Source organism: Lethenteron reissneri, chromosome 36 (assembly GCF_015708825.2).
Source record: "Lethenteron reissneri isolate LAM-NWPU_2019-01 chromosome 36, ASM1570882v1, whole genome shotgun sequence".
In the NCBI taxonomy this organism is placed as follows: Eukaryota; Metazoa; Chordata; class Hyperoartia; order Petromyzontiformes; family Petromyzontidae; genus Lethenteron; species Lethenteron reissneri.
This window is the reverse complement of record NC_083814.1, coordinates 13,778,824-13,797,472: the sequence shown is the minus strand read 5'-3', so window position 1 is coordinate 13,797,472 and position 18,649 is coordinate 13,778,824. Positions and strand designations below refer to the sequence as shown.

The 18,649-nt window shown below is 48.0% G+C and overlaps 1 protein-coding gene across 4 annotated transcripts in view; it reads left to right on the top strand.

Annotated features, from left to right (window-relative positions):
• Positions 1-1,178: 1,178 nt before the first annotated feature.
• The window catches only part of UBE4B (ubiquitination factor E4B), a 35,056-nt gene continuing 17,585 nt past the window's right edge, over positions 1,179-18,649 (top strand). Inside the window, exons 1-14 of one of the 4 annotated variants that reach the window (XM_061566277.1) lie at positions 1,179-1,377; positions 5,541-5,718; positions 7,527-7,641; positions 10,309-10,396; positions 10,943-11,370; positions 11,944-12,147; positions 12,841-13,014; positions 14,492-14,654; positions 15,167-15,267; positions 15,919-16,033; positions 16,692-16,775; positions 17,599-17,655; positions 17,827-17,943; positions 18,248-18,346. In XM_061566277.1, coding sequence (XP_061422261.1) covers positions 1,354-1,377; positions 5,541-5,718; positions 7,527-7,641; positions 10,309-10,396; positions 10,943-11,370; positions 11,944-12,147; positions 12,841-13,014; positions 14,492-14,654; positions 15,167-15,267; positions 15,919-16,033; positions 16,692-16,775; positions 17,599-17,655; positions 17,827-17,943; positions 18,248-18,346 — 1,947 coding nt within the window. In that variant the 5' untranslated portion in view covers positions 1,179-1,353. Of the gene's footprint in view, positions 1,378-5,540; positions 5,719-7,526; positions 7,642-10,308; positions 10,397-10,942; positions 11,371-11,943; positions 12,148-12,840; positions 13,015-14,488; positions 14,655-15,166; positions 15,268-15,918; positions 16,034-16,691; positions 16,776-17,598; positions 17,656-17,826; positions 17,944-18,247; positions 18,347-18,649 lie in introns of all 4 variants that reach the window. The other 3 variants (XM_061566276.1, XM_061566280.1, XM_061566279.1) reach the window with 3 other exon arrangements.

The following is an 18,649-nucleotide window of genomic DNA, read 5'->3' as shown; positions in this document are numbered from 1 at the left end:
TCAACATAGTGCTAATCTCCCATTATCACTGCTGTTGTGCGCATATGCGGGGACGATACTCTTATGCGGCAACGGAAGCTCATTTCATGCTAACCTCTCTCCCTAATCTCTCTCTCCCTAATCTCTCCCATTAACACAACTGACGTGCTTGCGTCCGGGGATGGAATTCCTTTCCAGCTCAGACCCCGCCTGCTTGCCTTTTGCCGCATATATAACCTCTTGTAACAGCTCTCTTACTGGTTCAGCAGTTCCACTGCTGGATTATTTTTTCTACCTATGTAGCATTACCGAAATAACCAAACAGTATCAATACTATATTATGAATGACTCGGTGCGATGCAATGACTGAATGACTGGATGAATGAGTGACTCGCGGGATGATATAATGACGGAAAGGATCGACGTATAATACATTAGTAAGGAATGTTCGAATAGATTAATAAATATTGATTGAAGTGATAATAATTGAATGAATAGAGAAAGATGTAATGACTGACTGAATATGCATGAGTGAGGAATTATGTATGGATTGAGTAAGGCATGATGTGATGGCTGAATAAGTTAGTAAAGAATGATGTTATGAGTAGACAGATTAATAAATGAGTAAGAAATATGATTATGAAATGAATAAGGAATGATATGACTGGATTAATGAATAAGACAGTTAATGACTAGACGAATTAATAATGAATGACGTGGTAACTTAATTAATTACTAAGGAATGAGTATGGAATTATACGGTGACTGGATGAATTAAAACACGAGTAAGGAACGATATGACTGGATTAATGAATTTGGAATTATTTGATGGCTGAATGAATGAGTAAATAATGACGTGCCGATTGGATGACTAAGGAATTATGTGAGTGCGAGATTAATCCATAGGGATTTTTGCATATTAGTGAATGATGCGATGACTGGACGAATGAATGAGAAAGAATTGATGTGATGACTGCATGAATGAATAATAAATTAGTACTGAGCGATGACTAGTGAATGAATATTGAATGAGAAGAGAATGATGTTATGGCTGGACGAATGAGTAATCAACTAGTACGGAATGATATGCTCACTGTATGAATGAATAATGAATGAGATACGAACGATGATACTGTGACCGGGTTGAATGAATAACGAATGAGAGAATGACGATGCGCTGACACCGCCCTCTTCTCAGCTGATCGTCACTCTGCCCCGACATGGCCGCTGCTCGCAGGATGCATCAATCGCTGCTGCACTGACGCCGCCTTCTCCTCCTCCTCCTCTTTGTCCTGTCTCCTCATCCTCATTTTCCTCCGCGTCCGCCTCCTCCTTCTGCTGCTAACCCTGAAGAGACGCAGCTGCTGCCCCGAAATGGAGGAGCTCAGCCCAGACGAGGTGCTCGCAACATCCCTCCCCCAACCCGCGTCGGCGCGGCCCCTCCGCCACGGTCCCTCGCCCTCCCGGGCACGACCGCTAGGCTAGCTCGAGGCTCCGCCGGGAAAGTAGGCCGCAGCTGTTGGGTGGTCGCGGCCGCGTGTGGACAGAGTCCCCGGTGGGCCCCGGTGGGCCCCGGTGGGCCCGCGGTGTCAGGAACAGGGAGGCCCCTTAGAGCATGCGAATCGGGTCGCTGTAGGTGCCTCGCCGTGGCCCCCACAGGAGACGCGGTGTCCCTGCGACTCCATGCCGGGTTCGAGCTAAGGCGACTTTATCTCTAACACCACCACACAGACACACACACAGACACCACCACACAGACACACCACACAGACACACACACCACACAGACACACACACACCACACAGACACACAGGCACAGACACACACACCACACACAGACACACACACAGACACCACCACTCAGACACACCACACAGACACACACACCACACAGACACACACACAGACACCACACACAGACACACACAGACATTACACGGCCACCTAAATGCTGCCTGCGTCTCTATCTCGCCATCTACCTGCGCGTACCCAGCCACGTCTTTACCTACTTAGCGACCCACTTACCTGCAAATGTCCACCCACCTGCATTCGTGCCGGCACATGCACCGGCGTACTCCTTCCTCCGTGCGTGGCCTCTGAGATTACAGCGGAATAAGAGTTCCTATCAAGCCGATAATAGCGTGAAAGTGGTCTACATAACAAGCCCGGCGTAGAACCAGAGGTATGGCAAATTAAACATGCGTCTTCGAGAGCTTCGTTTCGGATTTAATTGTTAAAGAAGTATCGGCTTGTGGAATTACAGTTTCAATAAATTAATTGAGGCAGATTGTGTGGCGATAAATGTGACGTGGAATCCGATTCAAATGCAACAATGAGTCATCCATTTAACTTTGGCAATGTTTTGCCCAATCTTCGCCTACCCCTTGACGAGACATTATAAGACCCCTTGGAACGTTAATAGTGGGATTTTAAAGAACCAGCTCGAACTCGGAACCTGTTAGCGTGGGCCCAGCCTTGTAAACACGCGGCTCTGGCCCGCGCCTTATTACTGCAGTGTCATTTTGTTTGCGTTATAGCGCCACGCACGCCACGGCCCGCGACACGGGCCCTCCTCCTCCTCCTACAGGAGGAGGAGGAGGGCCCGAGGAGGAGGAGGGCCCGCGACACGGGCCCGAGGAGGAGGAGGGCCCGCAACACGGGCCCTCCTCCTCCTCCTACAGGAGGAGGAGGAGGGCCCGAGGAGGAGGAGGGCCCGCGACACGGGCCCGAGGAGGAGGAGGGCCCGCGACACGGGCCCGAGGAGGAGGAGGGCCCGCGACACGGGCCCTCCTCCTACAGGAGGAGGAGGAGGGCCCGAGGAGGAGGAGGGCCCGCGACACGGGCCCGAGGAGGAGGAGGGCCCGCGACACGGGCCCTCCTCCTCCTCCTACAGGAGGAGGAGGAGGGCCCGAGGAGGAGGAGGGCCCGCGACACGGGCCCGAGGAGGAGGAGGGCCCGCGACACGGGCCCGAGGAGGAGGAGGGCCCGCGACACGGGCCCTCCTCCTACCGGAGGAGGGGGAGGGCCTGAGGAGGAGGAGGGCCCGAGGAGGAGGAGGGCCCGCGACACGGGCCCGAGGAGGAGGAGGGCCCGCGACACGGGCCCGAGGAGGAGGAGGGCCCGCGACACGGGCCCGAGGAGGAGGAGGGCCCGCGACACGGGCCCGAGGAGGAGGAGGGCCCGCGACACGGGCCCGAGGAGGAGGAGGGCCCGCGACACGGGCCCGAGGAGGAGGAGGGCCCGCGACACGGGCCCGAGGAGGAGGAGGGCCCGCGACACGGGCCCGAGGAGGAGGAGGGCCCGCGACACGGGCCCGAGGAGGAGGAGGGCCCGCGACACGGGCCCGAGGAGGAGGAGGGCCCGCGACACGGGCCCGAGGAGGAGGAGGGCCCGCGACACGGGCCCGAGGAGGAGGAGGGCCCGCGACACGGGCCCTCCTCCTCCTCCTACAGGACACGGGCCCTCCTCCTCCTCCAACCAGGAGGAGGAGGGCCCGTGTCGCGGGCCCCGTGGGTTTGGCGAAACTGAGATCGGGGCCCTCATTGGCACCGTTAGCAGCACCACAACAGTCGTCTTGCTCGGGCCATAAGCTCACTCTCGGTGAGTGTATTGGTCTTGTGGCTTAACATCTGAGGTGAATAATCCAGCACTTTGTGATATAATAAGAACTCCTTCATACATCTGTCCCCCAATAAATACAAATTAAAATGTATATTTTGAAATGGATTCTGGAAAAGTATAATTTCAGCAGTATAATTCAACACAAGCAAACTGTGAACTGATTTCGGCATTTATTGTTTCGTAGATTAGTAAAGCTTCTTTAAATCAATGCTAGTAATTTGCCAGATGTGTTAGATTTGGGACCTCATGCCATGAAACATGAATACATAACACAGCACTTTGCGGTCGATTGACACGAGTGTGGCGTGACCTCGCCTCTACCCGTCGGCCCCGTGTTGTTTACCGCTCATCCACCGCTTTATTAATAGTTTCACCTCGGTGCAAATAACCACAGTCATAATAACTCTGCTGTTGGGGACCACGTGCTGTGGGATGACCTCGGCGTCAACAGCATCGTGATTTCACTTTGAGGGCACATAACATACCTGAGTATGGGAACAAAAACCTATTTAATAACGTACAATCCAACGTTTCCTTTCATTTAGCAAAAACCACGGGCCCATACGCAACCTAAAATAGGTGCAGAAACAACTGTTGGCAATCCAATAATGTACTCCATTTGACAATGGGGTTAACTTTTCTTATGGGATGAGCACTTATACGTTAGACGTTGCTGTTTGCTCAGTGTTGAAATGTGTGTGAGTGAGGTAATTTTATATGGCGAAAGTCTAACCATTTTATTATGTATTATATAGTTACATTTATTGAACTAGGACCCGTATCAAACAGAGTGAGTCCTTGCTTCTAATTATGTAGTTCACCAGTATTAACTATAATAATTTGCACTTATAATGCACCTTTTACAAATGGCCTCAAGGCAAGCCTGACTGCTTATGAGACATTGAAACTGGCCCGGAGTTTGCTATGTTAAACCAATGCTACTGGAAAAATTTACTGCCGGAAGTCCGTGTGGCTGATGAGATGTGTAAAATAAATACTTTGATTTTTTTATGTTGAGATACAAATATGGCAAGGCGATGTATTGGTCTTTTTGGTAAAACGCACACCTTATTAACAATGCTTTGCTTGTTTAAGTTCATGCAGTGTTCACATTGCAAAACCATGAGACAGACAATACCACCACCACAACAAAGATGTTATAGGATGGTAACTGCTGTGCCATACTTGCTGTACAACGCTTGCAGAATTAGCGGACTTTAGTTTGACAGAAAGAGCATTGTGCATGACTGACCTGTATTTCAAAAGCAAACTTTGTCATGTAATTGACAACCTCACAACAATGAATAATACAGTCCTTTAAATAAAAAAACCACCCATCATAGCCATTGTAATAATTAACTTCCTCTGAATACCATAAGTTTCATCATCGTTGAGCAGCGTAAATCATTTTAATTTGTCATGAAACGAAAATGACACAATTTCTCTGCATTTGCCCATTAAGTATCGCATTGCACAAATGAAAGTGGCGGTCTTGTGATGACACCTGTTATGGCTTTGTCATGTGTGTTGTGCATGCTGTGTGTGCTGTTTTTGCTATGTGCGCTGCATGTGCTGTGCGAGCTGTCAGCTGTGTGTTGTATAGCCATTCACTGGTGGCTATGCATGTCTGCCATCCAGCACTAGAGGCGAGGGTTGGTGGATCTTCTCTGGGAAATCTGGTTTATCCGATGTGGATAAATACTCATTAATGCATTGGTAAAATATCTCAATATAGGACCGCAGAATTTCAGCGATTTTTGGCACTGGTTGTGATTGGGTATTTGCTTATCTATGACTCCCCCGCCTGTGAAAACTACAGCGTTTTGAGATTAAATTGCTATTGTTTTAAGTGTGCTGTACTATGTGAGCTGTCTTCTGCATATTTGTGCTGATTATGCTACATCCGCTGCTTGTGCTCTCTCCCCGTGGCGTTCACCAGATCCGCAGGCGCCGCCTCGCTCGTTTGGCGCAGCCGGCCACGCCGCTCACGTCACCGCAGCGAGAGACGGCACCGCCTATCGCGGGGCCCGCAACTCCCGTAGCCTCATCACCCCCGGCCACGGCCCAGGGGCCATCCATAGCCCAGGGTCCGTCGACCTCGCCGAGCGTGCCCGTGGGTGCGTTTGTGAGGTTGCGCCTGGCACCCTGGTTACAGCGCCCAGCTCGCAAGTCTGAAGTTCAGGCTCTCTTCACAACATGTGGCACATACTTATGTTGGATGGCAGGGTGGCACAGTGGTAATACTTGTGCCTCACAGGAAAAGCGTCTGGGTTCGATACCTGACTCAGCTGCCATTCTGTGTCGCGTTTGTGTGTGTGTACCCCCTGTTCTGCATGGGTTTCCTCTGGGATCTCTGGTTTTCTTTCATAGCTAAACACACCCAATGTCATTGGTATTGGCTAAATATCCCAATGTTGGCCAAACATACCAATGTTTTCGATTTTTTTTTTATAGATTGAAAACTCATTGATTTAGAACTTACTTTTGTATAGTTTGATGTCCTTCCCCCGCACCTCCGATTAGTATTGTTGGCTTTGTACATTGCGAAAGAAGTTCAACATACCTTCATACATACAATGAAGCAGAACCCTGTTAGGGCAGAATTTTTTTACTCGAGCATGGCTTTCTTGGGTAAACAAGTAATGACTATTAATGTAAATTTTACCCATCCCTCCAGGGTTGATCAAATAAGGACCACTTTGTGGGAAAGCAACAGTTGTCCTATGCTGAGATATTCCCCTGCCATCGGGATATGGAATGCCGCCTAGTTACGTAAAAAAAAGTCACTCCTTTAACTCTGTCCCTGGAAACCAGTTTACAGACATGAAGGTAAATTTTGTTAATAATGGCACATTGCGGTACCGCAGTCCCCTTCTCTGATGGTCATGCACAGCATTAGCTTTGATATGTAACTTCGGCAGTGGTGTGTGTCAACACTGGCGTTAGAGCACCGTTACAACATTGCTTGGGGAATGTGGAGTGGGGGTCACCCCAACCCCCTCCCTGTTAGGCAGAACCCGAATTCATGCTCTGCTTCCATAATTAGTGGAAATTATGCTGGCTCTGAGCATGAGACGGGCTGGGCTAACATGTCCACACTCCCACGGCAGGCCAACTTGACACCATGCGGGCTAGTGAGTTGTGTTTTAATTTCTCATGTACAAAACTGCTAGGTGCACAATTAAATAAAGCAATGCAAATCATAAACAAAATACTCAAACTGGCATGCATCCCCTGGCCCCCTGTTCTGGCAAACATTGCCACCAAATATCCACAAAGACATGCGAACTGCAAAGGCGTTTACATGTCTTTTTTTTGCCAACGACAACCTACCCATCAACCAAGACCTCAACAATGTACCTTACTGACGTCCGATCCCCCGTCTGGATTCATGCTGTCACAATCCTCAAATCTCACCCAGATCCAGAAGAACGCTGTCGAACAGAGTGAAACAATGCGGAATTCGATAATAAACACCTAATTCACAATTTATCACACCTTTTGACTTTTACATTCCTCGAAGATACTGGTGTAACCATCCATTGCATCAGAACATTTCTTTACGAAATGGAAAATTAAAGACAACGCACATTGTGACTTGCCATGCAACCCAAACTATGGACCATATAGTAATCCAGTGGATTCTGTGCTATTGCAACGTAGGAATAGCAAAATTACACGAACTCTCTTCTGAAAGCCTCTTGTGTGTTTTTTTTGCTATGGGAGAAACTAGAGAAACAGGAGGGAACCTTTGCCAAATAGGGAGTGAACATATTCCACACAAAGGCACCAGTCTGGAGTCGAACCCAGACATACTTGCTGTGACGCACCAGTATTACCACTGGGCAACCCTTCTGCCCTTCACTGCAGTATTTTGGGCGAGCGTGCAAGCGAGTCGTGTGACTTGCTTCGTGTTGCTCCACAGAGATGAGCCAGAGCAGCTCTTTGAGCAGCTCCCCGTCGGCCGGCGCCGAGTCGCAGTCGCAAGGCCTATCGCGCTCACAGAGCATGGAGATCGACCGCTCTGCACCCGACAAGAGGTGCACATCCACCCCGCTCGCTCCCCTCCAACATGCTCGCTCCCCTCTCACCATTCACTTCAAAGAGCTCCATTCAGTTATTCAATACGGGCGGCTGTAATCATCACATGATAGAAAGTTCTGATTATTAATTTGTTGATTATGGAATGCTCTAATCATTAATTACAGAAGTCTGCATTCACTATAGAGTTCTTGAATCAAATCATGATGCTAAATTGTGTTCAAGGTATCCAGTAAATGTCAGACATGTATACAAACATGTAAAATCTACATGCAGACACTCGGATACAGATGCTAATACTTAGTAGAAGAGGTTTTTTTGGTGTTAGATCGCGTAAATAAATATATAAATGTGCCGTTAAAACCCACCACCACCTGACACAGCCAACTAGTAAGGGTTGTCATGTGAACAGAATATACCAATTCGTCACTAGTACAGCACACCGGTGTGTTGGAGAGCCAAGCCACAACATTTACAAACCGAGTACGACGTTTCGCCAGTAATTACAACTAGCTTCATCAGGCGACAGCCAGATTTGTGGAGAAATCTTATTGTTTTGTTCCTTATATAGAGGCGTAGATGTGGTGACCACCCTTTTGCGCTCTTGCGCCACGTGGGGAGGGGGAGGGATTACTGAGGCAATGTACATTATGCATGTGCATTATGCGAGCCCTTTGAATTTGTCCTTCCTGTCTATCGTGTTTATTAAAATAGCCCTACCAACGGTAATCCCTATTGAAGTACGCTGCCCGTTGTAGGCATGCATTTAAATAATGTAATATTTGATGATTCGCTTCCATGCAGCAGTAAGACTGTAGCTATCCGAACGGTGAAAGTTATTTTGATTTATTTCAATTTCGATAGATTCTATAATTAGTCTTGGCCAGTAGTAGCTGGTTTTGCACAAAACTTCAACATCAAAATCAATTGAGTGTCTTTGTTGGCACGTGTGTTCTGCTACTGATGACAGTTGTATTTGGGATAATTTAATATTTCTGTGATGTTATTTTAATCTTTTGCTGATCATTCGTCCTGTTTGCCCAACAACAGTTATCATACGTGCAGTTAATCCTGTACACACTTTATGTCGATAGCTTCGGTAATACATCTTTTGTACCAGATATAAAATTCTGTATTTTATGTACCGTGCCAAATATGACTTGGATATTTTGTTTTTCCAAACATCTGGCTATTGATCGGTTACTCCCGCAATGTACGATATTTTGATCATTTTAATTACTTGGGCAGTCATCATTAGACTTCCTTTGCCAGTACCAAAATATAATAATAGGGTTTTCCCCCTTTTTCAATGCTCTTGTTTTTTTATTTGGTTTTGGTATTCAATGCCCTGTTGATTTGTGCATCATTGTAACCGTTCATTTGCAGCGCTTCTTTAACATGTTGAATTTCACTTCTCAGACTGTCACCCACCATCTGACAATTTCTTAGCTCGATGAATGAGCGTCTTGATAAGAGCAGATTTATGCGCGGGGTGATGGTGTGACTGCATTCAGATAGGCATCAGTATACGTTTTCTTTCGGTAAATACTGTGTTATTTTACCATTTCTACCCTGTCCGAGCAGAATATCCAGAAATAGTAGAGTTGTATCAGCTTACACTTCCATGGTGAACTGGATGAATGGGTTTTACGAGTTGAGATGATTTAGAAATGCATTCAGTGTATCTTTGCCGTGTGGCCAGACCACCAATGTGTCATCCACATATGTAAACCAAGCAGAGGGTCTTAGTGTGCTTGAAGCTATTGCTTTTGTTTAAAAATCCTCCGTCTACAAATTTGCTATCACAGGAGACAAAGGAGAGCCCATTGCTGCTCCTTCCTTTTGTTTATAGAAGTCACCTTACCACAAGAAGTAAGTGTTCTTTAGACAGTGTTCAGCTAGTTTTGGGATATCTTTGGCTAAACCGTTGTTCGTTACCAGAGTGTCGAGTAATTTAATTGACTCGTTGACTAGAACCCTGGTGAACAGCGAGGTCACATCAAAACTTATGATAATATCATTAAGATTAAGCTTAATATCTTCAAACAAATTTACGAGATGTTCAGAGTTTTTGATGAACGAAGAGGTCCTACCGATGTAGGGCTGTATTTGTTTAATTACGTATTGCGCTAAATTGTACGTGGCATAGCCTATTGTACTAACTATGGGTTTTAATGGGACATCAGGTTTGTGAATTTTTTTTTTGGTAGCCCATAAAGTTCCAAGGGCTCGCATAATGCACATGCATAATGTACGTTGCATCGGTAATTCCCCCCACATTGTGCAAGAGCGCAGAAGGGTGTGTCAACACATCTACGCCTCTATATAATGAACGAAACTTCTCCACAAATTTGGCTGTCACCTGATGAAGCTAGTTGTAATAACTGGCGAAACGTCATACTCATTTTGTAAATGTTGTGGCTTGGCTCTCCAACACACCGGTGTGCTGTACTCGAGACGAATTGGCATGTTCTATTTACATGACAACCCTTACTCGTGGGCTGTATCAGGTGGTGGTGGGTTTTAACGACACATTTATATATTTACGCGATCTAACCCCAAAAAACCTCTATTATGGATGATATTGGTCGTGAAAGCCTACGTGTTAAACCGAGTAGAAGGTTGAAATGTTGAACTGAGAGGGTGATGAGTGATGGGTTGTGCAGTGGATCTCAGGTGGATGTGGACTCGGGGATAGAGAACATGGAAGTGGAGGAGAGCGACCGCAAGGATAAGCGAGGCCTGAACGTAAAGGTCAGTGATAAAATGACGTGGCCTCGATCATATCACCTATATGGGCGAATACAAGTCAGAGGGCTGAGCTGCCACTGCTGAGTTCTTGGGTGTGATTCCAGGATTCACCTCTGCAACAAATGGAAAAACCTGTTACCACTGTGCCCTGTCATCGAGATGTCGGCAGCTGGCGTGGTGTTGCCCACATCACTATCACCTGCGCTGTGCTGGCCTTAAAAGGCACCCTCTAATGGCACTTGCCCAACAGTTAATGCAGTACTTTGGATGCTAAGGTTGGTGGATCACACCAATTCATAAAAATGGGTCTTCCCCTGTTCTGGATGGGTGTCCTCAAGACTATTACTCAATTGGGATTATATACAGCAGTAACATTGCCTCTGACTGTGAACACTAGCAGGACCAACCTGAGAAAGTCTGCTGTACTATGTGAGCTGTTTGTCACGTGTGCTACATCAGCTGCTTGTGCTCTGCGCTCTTCCTTGAGACTCAGTGAGCCTTTCCTAGGTAAACAAGCATTATAGTAATACAAAGTTATTGTATACACAGGGCTTGATGCAGGCCTCGGACGACACGGAGATGACCAAGGACCAGCTGCTACAGCTGGTGTGCAAGATCCTGCGGGTGTCGTGGAAGCAGCCCGGCCGGGACCTGATCTACCTCCCAGCGCTCGCGGCCGAGTTCCTTGCCGCCCCACGGAGCGTGTTTTCCGACTGGAAGGACCTGGTGGGACAGATCCTCGTGGAGGTGCTCGTGAACCTGACACGCTCGGATGCGCAGGCTCCTGCGGATCTCCCTGGCTCGGTGGACTCCGTGGAGGAAAATCCGTTCGCCGGTCTTGCCACCGGACCCCTCGCAGCATCGCAGCCGGTGCCCGTGCCCCCCGGGCGGCGAGATGTCTCCGGCAGCGACCCCGTGGCGCTGTGCAGCTTTCCCAGAAGCCCCGGCGCATGCGGTGGAGAGGGTGCCAGCTCGAGGTAGGACCTGGGCGATCGTGACTGTTGCCACTCACTTGCATCTCTAGGATTCAGGTCTCTGCTGTAAATCCATTTGCAGTGTGAATTGGCTAAATAACAGGCAATTTTGTGGCATCGCCTGGGCACTGTATTAAAATGCATGACTGAGGTTTTAAATATTTTTTTAATCAAATTTGTATGGTACCACTGGGAATGCACAGCCTGAGTTTGTAGCTACGAGATAAAGAGTTGTGCTATGGGTTTTCAGTTAAATAAACAATCCATAACTGTAAAATAATTCAATTACCCACCCGAGCAACTTATAGCAATGTGACACACTCTTTTATATTATTTTGGAGACGTACTCAAATCTATGTTAGTACGGTAAAAAAATTCCATCCCTTCGGTTGTATTCATCATTATTGTTTTAGTTTTACCTCTTGTTCCTATTAGTCCAAGCGTGTCGCTTTTGCTTTTTGAGTTCCTTGCTTTTGCAATTATTCTGTGTCGTCTTTATTTCCTTGTATTTTCCTCTTTGTTTTCTTTCTTCCCCATTCTCCCAACGGCTCTGCGATGTCTCCCGGTTTCCACCAGTCTGGGTGGCAGTCAGGGCACAAGTCTGTACAGTGCCAGCCCCAGCCCCTGGTTCCGGGGTCTCGGAGCATCAGCCCTCCCATCCCGCCCCTCTCCCAGACCATCCCCGCCGTCCCCCTTTCCTGCCACCGCCGGCGCTGCTTCTCCGACCCCAGGGCAGTTCGTGCTCAATACTCCTGCTGTGCACAGTCCCATGTTCATTGGGTACGAACGAGCAGAGTGGTCCCTCCTTCCCCTCCACCACCTCACCTTATCTCGTCTTTCTAGCATGCACCCACCCACAGACACAGACACAGATGTGGATGCAGACACTCGGATGCAGGCTCACGGATGCAGGCTCACGGATGCAGGCTCACGGATAGATACGCTCAGATCTAGGAGAGCAATATAAACTCCAAAGGGACATGTAGACACTATGGCATGGTTGGCGACGTACGGTGCGAAACAAGTTCAGTATACATACAGTACATAGACATGCAGACACAGTCTTAGATGTGTGCGAACCTGAAAACCCACACACTGACAAAAGTGACAAAAAAAAACACTTTAACTTAGACACACACTGACAACTCATAAATAGACAGAGACTTTCACACATGGACAGTCACACACAGAGACTTACACAGACCTAATGGCACGAAAACACTCGTAAGCACACGTAGAAAAACACAGAATTTGGGCAGCTGCATTGTGTTTACATGACCGTCAAACAAACCACTCTTTACTTATAATTTTTATCCGATTGTTTATCATCCAACGTTTATTCATTGTTTATTTCCTTTTAAGTTCTTTCCACATTTAAATGTTCTGTCTGCTTTCACTTTTTGTACTGTCATTTTATTTCCTTCTGATTTCATTCTTTCCTCTCCGCCGCCATCACCGCTGCTCGCCGAGCAGAACCCCGCAGCGCGCAGCGTTGGCAGCGTCGCCACGCCTTGACGACCCGGTCGCCCTCCTCCTGTCTCTCGTGGCGGCTCACGGATCGCGCCGCCACCGCTCGGGCCACGGCGGTGATGATGACGACTTCGATGATAACGATGATGAGGATGAGGAGGGTGTGCTCGGCACCAGGTAGCCAGGGGGATGAGTGGGGGCGCGGCCTTCACGATCAGCTTGTACAACAACGCAACTCAAAAACCACACAGCTCTTCTCTACTAGCTACATGCTGGCTGGGATGTATACCGAGCAGCTCTTCTCTCTGCTAGCTACACAGCTGGTGTTGTGTGTTGCGGGCCGACTAGCATGACTTGGAAGTAGGGGTACTAGATTTTGTTTAATTTATCAAAAGTTTAACTAAATAAAAATACGTTTATTTTATGAAAAAAAACTATTAAGTTCTTTATTTACATCGTGTTATGCTGCATTGTGCTCACTGTCGAGGTGTATCAGTGGATGTGCTGTGGATAGGCTTACCCCTGCCATAGTATTGAGGAATTTCCACCACTGCCTCAAGGCTTTAAATGGGAGATGAGCACAAATTCAATGCTCATTCGAGCAGGACATAAATAATGATATTTAAAATAAATGAATAACATTTCCAATGCATGAGGAACAGTCCAGGACACATGACCTAGGTCTTTATCTACAAGGGTTGTTTGTTAGTTTAGGTTGCACATGTGGGCGGCAGGATATCACAGTGGTAACACTGGTGCCTCACAACAACAAGAGTCTGGGTTTGGTTCCCCTCTCAGCCACTCATAGCAAATTTTCCCACGAGTGTGAAAATTTGGCAAGAGCCTTCTCAAATAATAACACGTGAATACTGATGGAGGTGGAGAGCGCTGCTAAGTAGCCGTGCGTTGCTAACTTTAGACGATGTTTCCGGTCTGCATGTTATTGTGCGTGCTCGTCATTGCTGCTGACTTACCTTCGTAGGTCAATGTAAGGTCACAGGTGTTAGGGAGGGTGTCGCTTGCAATGAGTAGCAAAAGCAGCAATCAGAGTCCACGTCTGCCTTGAGCCTCTCCTTGGTCAGCTCAGCCTAAAGAGTGCGACTGGCATCACAGCCTGCCCCCTGCAAGACACAACCTTCCTGGGTTGCCACTGGGCCCCATAGTGGTGCTGGTGTCATGTTTGTGCATTAGCCTTGTTTGGTGTGATGCTTGTTAGCTGTGCCCGGTGTGACTCCCGGTGAAACTGACCTGTCGGTTGTTCTCGGTGTGACTCGTGGTGAGATTGCCACGTGCCAGTTGTGCTCAGTGTGAAGCTCGAGGTGTGCTTGCTGTGGCTCCCGATGAGTCTGACAATTGTGGATTGTTTCTCGGGGTGACACTTGCCACCGGCGCTCGGTGTCACTCCCAGTGAGATGGACATGTGTCGTTTGTGCTCAGTGTGATTGGGTGCGTTGTCGTTTTGCTTGTGCCAGCGTACACGAATTTTGGTTCCCCCAAATATTTCTTCCCCAGGGTAACAACTTGCACGAGTGACGCTGTGTAAAAAAAAAACATCGATATTATTATATTGGGGGCGCGAAGGGATACTCGGGGGAAGCACGGTGACATTCTGTAACGTAGGTTTTCCCTGGCTGGGGGGTTTTTGCCGCAGCAGCAACAGCAGCGCCGCAATCGGCAGTGACGCGACGGCGCTGTGCTTGCCAGCGGAGCACCGCAGAGACGTCTTCTCGATGGAGAGCTGCGCAGAGACGCACGCGCTCAACTACCTCGTCGAGTGCTTCGACCGCGTCGCCATGGAGGAGAGGGCAGCGCCCAAGGTAGCGCATTGCGACACGCGCCCAGACGCAGCACCAGCCTGTGGCAGTGTGAAAGCCGTTCAATCATAACAAATTGAACATAAACCCGGTGATTGAAGATTCAACACTCGCTACCATTTCACTCCAGTCACTCGCTCCCCAACAATCATAGCCATCAGGCCAAGAAAACTTTCGAAGTTTTCACAAAATCTACAAAATCTTTACAAAAAACAATCTAAAAAAATGACCACACAGCTCTCTGTGCAGCTTTTGTGCAAGATTGGAAAATAATTACTTTCATGAGTTTGTTTTACTTTTTCTTTACATTAAGCTGCGTCCCAGTGTGATGAACGCATGTATTGTAACGTGAGCACAAGGGCGTACTTGTGTGAGCTTAACGCATGTGTGCGCTTCCATGGGCACATTCCACTCTGTGGTCAAATCCCCCCTCATGAAGTTATGGGTCTCTCAATTGACCGCTCCGCCAGCTCGTTGATGAGATTTTCTTTGTGCTGCTGTCCATCGGTGTGCAGATGTGCAGCCTTCCCGAGGTCGGCCGCGTGCTGGGGCAGATCCGCACGCAGTGTGTGGCTCACGCAACGCTCGTGCTGCAGGGGGCGCTGACCCAACCGCGGTAATGCAGAGACGCGCGCACACACACGCGCACGCACACTGCACACATGCACTCAGCCGAAGTTGGAACACTGCTGTCATATACCTGGGGTGGAGCACCCAGTTCCCAACTAACTGCACTCGATATCATTTAACGTAAGTCTGTCAGGGTGATAAATGATCCAGCACTCACCAATTCAATCCAATTACTCACCGGTGGTCAGTCACCTCCTTGTCACTTTTTTATTGCTACTTTTTTCGTTAAATTGTTTTGTCTCATTCATTCTCATGTTCAACTACCACACTGCAGGTCACAATGCTTCTCTTTCTGATTCTTCCCTCGTACTGCTTCACGTTGGAATTCCCTCCCATCATCGTCTCTTTTTCCAAGCTCTTATAACAATCTTGCTCAATTCACAAAATGCATTTAATCTACAACTTTGATTTGTGGTGTTTGTTGGTGGCTGCTTGGCAGTTTGGCCCTTTGAGCCCGTGCTCATCAATTGTAGAACTATTGCAATAATTTCCCCTGCAAAAAATGGTCAGGACCCTCCTGAAAAGGAGTCTTAAGACTCACTGAGGTTTTCATGGGTGATCAGGCTTAACTATAATAATATTAATCTCTTCCTCATCCACACAAACGTTCTCCTGTGGCAAAATGTGACTGGGGCAGATCTGCACTACATCCGTCGCTGCTGGTGCCATACCTGCTGTGCCGGAATTTGCCGGTCGGCTTCATTCAGGAGATGGTGAGGGCCTCCTGCCTGGACCAGGATGCGTTCAGTCAGGTGAGTTGTGGGTGGGGATGTGAGTTGTGGGTGGGGAGGTGAGTTGTGGGTGGGGATGTAGGCATTGAGGAGAACACCTCATGGAGGTTTGTGGCTGCAGGTTGAGGAGACTACAAAATCTATGTCGGGCTTTCCAGGTGATGACGCTTAGCCTCCATACCACAAGTTCTCCTCAATAATTATAATGTCTCCATTTACCTTAAACATTTACAGTCACTCCTTGCTTAACGTTGGGGTTGCGTTCCTGGAAAATTTGACTTAAGTGAAGCAACGTAAAGCGGAACCAATTTTCCCAAAATAAAAAATGGAAATACGGGAGGTTATGTTGCTGTTTTGAGATGTATGCACGAATGAGGCTATATAAAGTATAAAACAGTAATCATAATTATATTGTTCAAACTTGATTTGTGTGTCTATGTTGTGTGTCTCTGTGTTGTCTGTGTTGTCTCTCTCTGCTTGTGTGTCTGTCTGTGTGTCTCCGTGTCTGTGTTTTGTCTCTCTCAAATTTAGTTCTACCTGATGACGGTTGCATGTGTAGCAATCGAAACGTTGTACTCTATTATTTGATTTATTTTCTTTCAACGTGACTTTACCGAAAGAACCAAAGAGTAATTCTATTGTTTTAAAAGAAAGTTGCTGCTGTTGTTGTTATTGGCAGGTGTTCATGCCAGTGGTGCAAGGCCTTGCCCAGGCCTGCTGCGAGTGCTCGCTGGAGAATGACAATTTCAAGTTCCCGCTCATGGTGAGGTCCCTGCAGCCACCCGGCTATATATGTGTATGTATGTTGAGCTTCTTTCGCACCGTACCTCGCCAACCGTGCTAAGCGGAGGTGTGGCCACGAGAGGCGCCGTGTTGTTGTTCGCCTGACGGCGCTCTTGGCAACCACTACTCAAGGACATTGCTCCCTCTTGGAGGGTGCTCTGGGTTGTGTAAGCTGAGGGATCCTCCACGCGTGGTTATTTGGATACCTTGGTGTAATGCTGTGGCACAACATCTTTCGTGAACCCTAAGATTATGCTGCTCGCCTGCTGCAGGCTCGTATATTCATTAGTAGTTATGAATAATGTGCATAATGTTAATCATTGGCCAAAGTAAATAAAAATAAAATTCAAATAAGAAATTGGTAATAGTCAATATTTCTGAGTGGTTGTTCCTCTGAGATCATAACACCTATTTAAGAAGCCGGATCAGGTGACGTGGTTAGTTTGATTTTCTGGATCTTTATATTCTTAGGTTTTTTCGGTAAAGTCACGTAGGTAAAACATCAAAATTAATGAAAATAAAATAAAATAAAACAAAAATCACGACGTTTCGGAGGCAACACAAGTCTCCGTCATCAGGTGGGACCGTCACAGCCGAATTAGCTGCATCAAGTGGGATCTTGTCCTGAAGATGATGCAGTTTCAAGGGAAACATCGTGTCTAATTGCTAAATTTAGGTGGGAGAATTGTTCTTCAACTTACCGGTTGGTGAGCTCATTGGCGTTAAAATAATAATTGGTGAGCGCTGGCTGCGCTGGCGGACGGGGCTGTGTGTTGATTGCTTCTGGCTGCTGTGGGCTGCAGGCACTGGCGGAGCTGTGCGAGGTGAAAGTGGGAAACACTCGCCCCATCTGCTCCTTGGTGGGTCCCTCTCTCCCTCCCGCACCCAACTGTAACGACTGTACTCAGCCTGTTCAGGCGGCCACATGACCCATTGGTAGCATCAATTATTGTAGAGGTTCCCAGTTCAAATCCGGCATACCACCCTGGTTAATACTGCGGCGGGCATGAACCATGCATTGTGGTGCGTAGGTTGCACTGCACGAGCTGTGGCTGCCCGACTCGCTCACTGGTGGGGGCGGCCGCGAGCTGCAGCGTCTCTCCTTCATCGGCTCTGTCTTCTCACTCTCCGCCTTCTCCGAGGACGACGTGAGTCGCGGGGCATTGGCACCCGGAGGTACAGGCTAGGGTGTGGTGCAGGGATGTGGTGCAGGGTGGCGTGTAATGTGTCGGGTGTAATGCAGCGCACGAGAAGAATTGGAGAGTGCAGTGCAATGTGCATCGAGGTGGTGCACTGCATTGTACTAGTGTACAGGAGTGGTAGTGAAGGGTATAGTGCAGTGTACATAGAGGTGGTGTGCCGTGCCGTGAACTATACATTATATGCGAGATGCTGCACGTGCTTCGCTGCACGTGCTTCGCTGTACGCGCTGTGTTCTGTGTTGTTGCACAGCCCAAGGTGGCAGAGAAGTATTTCTCGGGGCCAACACTCACACTGGACAATACGCGCGTTGTCAGCCAGGCCCTGCAGCATCACCTGGAGACGGCGCGGGTGCGGCGTGCACCTCACCACCAGCACACACGCACTTATATATGCATACCACATTTGAAAAAGGACACTGTATATTGGGATTACACATAGCATCATTACCCTCAGTTGCCAGACTAATGCAGAGTCAACATTGTGCCGCACAGGGACAGCTGCCAATGGTGGTGCCCTTTGAATGTTTGAAATGAGATGCGAGGCGATTAAATAATAATAATGGTTTGTTTTCGCAGGAGACGTCTCCAACTGCTTTACATCCAATAAGCAACTTAACCTTGCTATTAAGTTGCTGGGCCATTTCAGCAAGTG